This window comes from Poromitra crassiceps, assembly GCF_964638095.1.
Source record: "Poromitra crassiceps genome assembly, chromosome: 17".
In the NCBI taxonomy this organism is placed as follows: Eukaryota; Metazoa; Chordata; class Actinopteri; order Beryciformes; family Melamphaidae; genus Poromitra; species Poromitra crassiceps.
Window position 1 is genome coordinate 34,857,180 of NC_139635.1, and position 6,341 is coordinate 34,863,520.

At 47.9% G+C, this 6,341-nt stretch overlaps 1 protein-coding gene across 1 annotated transcript in view; it reads right to left on the bottom strand.

Annotated features, from left to right (window-relative positions):
• Positions 1–1,008: 1,008 nt before the first annotated feature.
• Positions 1,009–6,341, bottom strand: part of nfatc4 (nuclear factor of activated T cells 4) — a gene marked incomplete at its 5' end in the record, with an annotated part of 22,848 nt that continues 17,515 nt past the window's right edge. The window contains 3 exons of the mRNA XM_083653326.1: positions 1,009–1,296; positions 3,407–4,126; positions 5,268–5,394. Coding sequence (XP_083509452.1) covers positions 1,226–1,296; positions 3,407–4,126; positions 5,268–5,394 — 918 coding nt within the window. The 3' untranslated portion in view covers positions 1,009–1,225. The remainder of the gene's footprint in view (positions 1,297–3,406; positions 4,127–5,267; positions 5,395–6,341) is intronic.

A 6,341-nucleotide genomic window follows, 5' to 3' on the forward strand; every position in this document is an offset into this window, starting at 1 on the left:
ACTCCACACTACAGAGACATCCTCTTGCTCTCATTGGAAGCATGGTGCACTACCAGATCTGTGACAGAATCAAGAAATAAGCTAACTTACTAAATGATGTAGAATGCGTTCGCTCCAGCATCAGCTGCCAAAATACACGATGCACCTGTCCTCTCATTGGTCGCCCCTCACGCTCACGGGCTAAGACTTGTAGACGCACTTGCTCTGCATTTGTGCATCAGATATAGGCTACAAAGGATGGATTTCCACCATTAAACAAACAACCATGTTTTATACAAAATTTGTAATAGATTTTTTTTGTAAACCCTTTAGCCTTGCAGTTAAAGCCCCCCACAAGTAGGGGTGCTGCAGTCCCCTCAGCACCCCTACTTCCAGCGTCCCTGGGTGCTTCAGCATCTTTTGCACCGTTATCCCTTGTTCTCAGCTCTACTCATCTAATCTAGATTTGCTATTGATCACAACAACAATAATCTAATGGGACGGCTGATCCTGCTGGCTTGAAACAGCCGGCTCAGCAGTTCAGAAACCCAGTTGCATCAAACGATTATACCAAGAGCTGAGATCAGTAGCCTACATACTCACTATGACTCCTGCTTTAAGTATAAGATAGGTAGCCTATGCATAAACTAGTGCAGTGCCCGTTCGCCCCGCTGCTGCACAGTGAGTGCTGTTTGCTTGTTTATTCAAAGTTTGTTAATATTGAACGTGTCCAGATTGCACCAAAACCGACACTGCACGTCCTTGGGTCGCCAGCAATATACCCGCCAATTATGAGATCAGACGAACGGTTCCCGAGATGCGTGAAGGACGGACGGACAGACAGACAGACAGACAGACAGATAGCCAGACAGACAGACAGACAGACACACATACAGACAGACAGACAGACAGACAGACAGACAGACATTAAGATTCCTTGCTTTATAGTATGATTACGAACAGTGTCAAACAAGTGAAAGAAGAAGATAAAGCTAAAGATAAAACACACACAATACCCAAGTGGTTTCTCGTATAATTTATATTGAAAACATGTTAAAAACTTTAGTCTCCCTTTATAAAACCATAACAGTTACCTATGGTCATAATTACAAACAGTGTCCTGGTAATCAAATTCCCCTTTTCGACATTGCCTTTAATTGGAGCGATGCATCTTAATAGCAAGTGCATAAGGAAATGAATGGTAGTGGATGTCAAACGGGGTGCAGACAGACGAGCGGCGCGGCGCTCAGTGTGGCTGGCTGTCCATCTGTGAGCCTGACTGGAAAGACCGGATGTCCTCCCCGATGAACTCAGTCACTGTGGAGGGAGAGGAGGAGACAATCTGAGTCCTGTCTGTCCATGGGCTGGCTGCAACCCAACCGCCAGAAAAAAAAACATTGGCATTTTATTTGTCGGCAAACCAGGGATATGTAGAATATAAACGTCAATTTGAAACAAAGATGTCTGCAAAATCCGTTTCTAAAACGTGGCGTTTTACATCTCGGCAAACCTACAATCTCAGTGTAACGGGGTTAGAGCCTGCGGTCTCTAACCCCGAGAGGCCCTCGACACTTTGGACCCATCACTTAACAGACCATTGAGGATTTCACAGTATCACCTACTGTACCAGGCTTCAGTATCACCTACTGTACCAGGCTTCAGTATCACCTACTGTACCAGGCTTCAGTATCACCTACTGTACCAGGCTTCAGTATCACCTACTGTACCAGGCTTCTCAGCAGCTCCGTGCACTTGGTGACTTGAAAAGACATCATTATACCCTGTTTTTAGCAGAAATGCACCTGTGAAATGTTTTGCTAAAAACAAGGTGTAAATTATGTATTTTCAAGTCAACTTGGCATCTAAGGGCTTGTGGAGACTTGGTTTACACCAGGTGAGCAGTAAGGAAGCATTTTACCGTATGTTTTATTTGTTTGTTTGTTTTTTGTTTTTATGTTTTTGCCTCAGGACCCTGTTCACACTCAGCAGACAGCTCTACTTGCCTGATGCGGCCATTCTCAATTTCTCCAAACTGGGACCACGCCAGCTACATTCTACTGCATGTAGTACACCGACTATATGCAAGTACCTCATACAACCCCACATGAAAAAATCACCAAAATCCATTTTTCGTCATTTTTGGACGTGCTGGGTAGTCCAACAGAACTCCCTCTGAAATCTGGGGGGGTACGGTGGTGCAGTGGTAAGCGCTGTCGCCTCACAGCTCGAAGGTCCTGGGTTCGATTCCCACCTGGGACGCTGTGAACGCTGAAGGAATGCGTGCCCGTCCGCATGTCCTCGAGTGCCCACCGCCCGGGTGGGGTCGTCAAAAAGGGCCTTTCTGTGTGGAGTTTGCATGTCCTCCCCTTGCCTTGCCTCCCGGGGGTTTCCTTCATATAGGAACCCCCTTCACCAAAAACATGCAATATCCTGGTTGCTAATGTGGTTCCTCCTCTGGTCGTTAAGGGCGCCTGTTCAGAAGGAGGGGAACTGGTTGGAATAGCGTGAACCTCCCATGTAACTGCCCATGTCTCGGAGGAAGCATGGAGCCAGTTTCGGCTCTCCCCAGATCGGCAGAGGGTGGAGTAGCAACCAGGATAAATAAATTAAAATTAGCACTAATGGGGGATAAAAATGGGATAAAAAATCTCGAAAAAAATATTTAGATAAGAACTCCCTCTGAAATCGACGGGAGTGCCACGGGAGTGGGACATTCAAACAAGCCATAATTGCCAACCTGACTGAAATGAACAGCGGTGGAACGTAACCGGTGGTGTTGAAATAGGTTACCCTGTGCGCGTTAAGAAGTGATGCCAACGGGTCCTGAGAAATAGTCAACATGGGGCGCGCTACAAATGAGAATGTGTTGCAAAATCTGACTTATTTCCCCTGTAAGATACATTGTAACTAAGCAAGGTAACTTTGCCAACACTCTCAGCTAGTGTAGAATTCCAGTTACAAGATTAGTGCAGCAACGTGGTAACAATGGCTATCAATAAAAACTGAAATGACCAAACTCATTTAATCAATAGCGCTGCACGCAACTGTTCATTCAGCTACTTATCTATCCACCCATCTGTTTACCTTCCACCTCATCCGTCCACATTTAAACTACCCATCCATCAATACGTCATTTCTACATCTGTCATGTGCCATTACTTTACTATGTCTATAATGCATCCATCAAGTTCATCAAACGATGACAATGTTGCACCCATATGTAAAGCCATGCCTATGTATATTTCTCTCTTGCTCTGTGCTTTTATTTTCCTACTTAGGACCACAGTGGAAATAAGTCTAATGACTTTCTGTGCCATCCTTGTACTTTTTATTTATATTGTATGTTTATATTGAGTGCTGAATAAAAATCAATCAATCAATCAATCAATCATAAAGATGAAGATAGAAAAAAATGGTTGCAACTGACCTTCTTCTAATGTGATGTGGTGCATAGAAGCAGAGCTGGTGAACTCCTGCATCTCGGAGCCGGCCTGTGTGTCTCTCTCTCCCCCCTGTCCTGTCCCCAGCACCCTGCCCTGCGGGTCCCAGCCCTCATAGTGGGAGTAGGGTACCGGGTAGAAGTCCTGATAGGGGCTCGGGTTGGAGGGAGGGGAGGGACACATCTCCTGAGGATAGGCGGAGTACTGGGGGTAAGGGGAGGTGGGCATGGGAGGCAGTGGGGAGGAGGAGATGGGACTGCCGGCGGGGAACGGGCTGAGAGAGGAGGAGTGGGAGGGAGAGGGCGAGGAGGACAGGTAGGGCGAGTCCAGCCAGGGGGAGGGGGAGGGGGGCTGCGGGGCACGAGGGTACAGCGGGGGGAGCAGCTCGGTGAAGCCCAGCTCCAGGTTCTCGAAGCTGGGGTGTCGCTCGGACAGCGGCCCCTGCCTGGATCCGCCGGGGTCCTCGGCCGCGGCGTCGGGCTTGGGGCAGTACTCTTCGTGGTAGCCGGGGGCCGGGTAGGGAGGGGAGTAGGCGGAGGGGTAGGGCGGCAGGTGGAAGCCCATGTCCCGCTCCTCGGCCGCGGGGTCGCCTCTCGGGTGGGTGCCCCTGTCCGCCCTGCCGGGCCCGCCGATAGGGCACAGGGTCCCCCCCTCCAGGGGCAGGACAGAGGGCCGGGACAACAGGGGGTCCTCCTCTTTGAACATGACTGCCGAGAGAAACGGACACAGTCATCGCACATGCATTGTAGGGAAAAGTTGCATGCAATTTTGCATGCAAATGAACAATGATTAACTTCCCTCCATCTTGCCTGCACAGAGAGATCCATAGTGATAGTGATAGTGACAGTAATAGTGGCACCATGGCAAATTACTTCATTCGCAGTTTTGCCGGCGAATGAAGTACATTACATTTTGTAATGATACAATGTTGACTGCAAAGTGGCAAAATGGCCCTTTAATGACTTGAAAATGTTGATGCAAAATATTGTTTCTATTGAATCAATATTGAAACAGTGGTCAGATATAGTGTGTGTGGTCAGATATAGTGTGCGTGTGGTCAGCTATAGTGTGTGTGTGTGTGTGTGTGTGTGTGTGTGTGTGTGTGTGTGTGCGCTTGTGTGTGCTTGTGTGTGTGTGTGTGTGTGTGTGTGTGTGTGTGTGTGTGTGTGTGTGTGTGTGTGTGTGTGTGTGTGTGTGTGTGTGTGTGTGTGTGTGTGTGTGTGTGTGTGTGTGTGTGTGTGTGTGTGTGTGTGTGTGTGTGTGTGTGTGTGTGTGTGTGTGTGTGTGTGTGTGGTCAGATATAGTGCGTGTATGATTGGGTGTATTAATTTGTGTTTGTGTATCATTGTGCACATATAGGCACTGACTGTGCAGATCAATAGGTAGAGCAGCATGGCACTAACACTGCCAGTGTGTGGGTTAACTCCCTACTGCTGCCATCCATACTGAAATATATGCAGTTAAATTCCCCAACTCACAAATGAATGATTGAATTGAATGAACCGAGGACAGAGACAGCAGTGAATGAGCTGAGGTGAGCTGAGGTTGGACAGAGACAGCAGTGAGTGAGCTGAGGTTGGACAGAGACAGCAGTGACTGAGCTGAGGTTGGACAGAGACAGCAGTGAGTGAGCTCAGGTTGGACAGAGACAGCAGTGAGTGAGCTGAGGTTGGACAGAGACAGCAGTGAGTGAGCTCAGGTTGGACAGAGACACAGCAGTGAATGAGCTGAGGTGAGCTGAGGTTGGACAGAGACAGCAGTGAGTGAGCTGAGGTTGGACAGAGACAGCAGTGAGTGAGCTGAGGTTGGACAGAGACAGCAGTAAGAGAGCTGAGGTTGGACACTCACTGGGAAGGTACTTGAAACAGTGAGTGCTGCTCCTCTTGCGCTTGCCGTTGGAGACGTAGAGGCAAACCGGCACGGGCCGACTGACGGACAGGTCGCTGTAGGCCGGGACCCTCACACACAGCGAACACTGGGAGGACACAGCATGTTACAGATCACACAGCATGTTACAGATCAGACAGCATGTTACAGATCAGACAGCATGTTACAGACCACACAGCATGTTACAGATCACACGCTCCAAAAGCTTCACTTGTATCTGCTGAATTTAATTATCATTTGGATTTTAATGGTTCAAGGAAATTCAAGGATAAGCTGTCAGGCCTAGCTATTCGTGAAGAGATTGTTTTTTGGGAGAGATTTTTTTTGACATTCTTGCTGTCTTTAACGGGATAGTTCAGATTATTTCACGTGGGGGTGTATAAGGTAAGCTAATTATTGATAGTCGGTGTATAATCAACATTAGATTGCGCTCGGCGCGCTCCCAGTGCGGAGAAACACAGAGCAGCCGTGTCAAGGAGGTAGAGCACAGCTGTGAACAGTGCCAGCAGCAAAATACATTTTAGCCATCTAAAAGAAGGCCCAGCTAAACAAACCAATATCAGTTGAAGTATACGCTATATTAACAAATGACAATATTTTCAGCTCTTGCTGTAAAAACAGCCCTTTCCTTTCCTTCAGCACTACATCTTCTCAAATGTAGAACTTCCATATTCCTACGCCTATTCCTACTCCGCACATGGCTGTTTGGGTCAGAAAGGTGCTGTTGTAATGCAGAGTGATACCCTGCACGGCATGCATAGGAATATGGAGGTTCGACGTTTTGCTGCTGGCCCCTCTCACAGCAACTTTGCATCTGTGTTGCGGCTCTCTCCACTTCTCCGAACTGCGGGCACGCTGACTGCCATCTACTGCAGGTAACACACTGACTATCCATAGGTAGCTCATACAACCATCTACTGCAGGTAACACACTGACTATCCATAGGTAGCTCATACAACCATCTACTGCAGGTAACACACTGACTATCCATAGGTAGCTCATACAACCATCTACTGCAGGTAACACACTGACTAT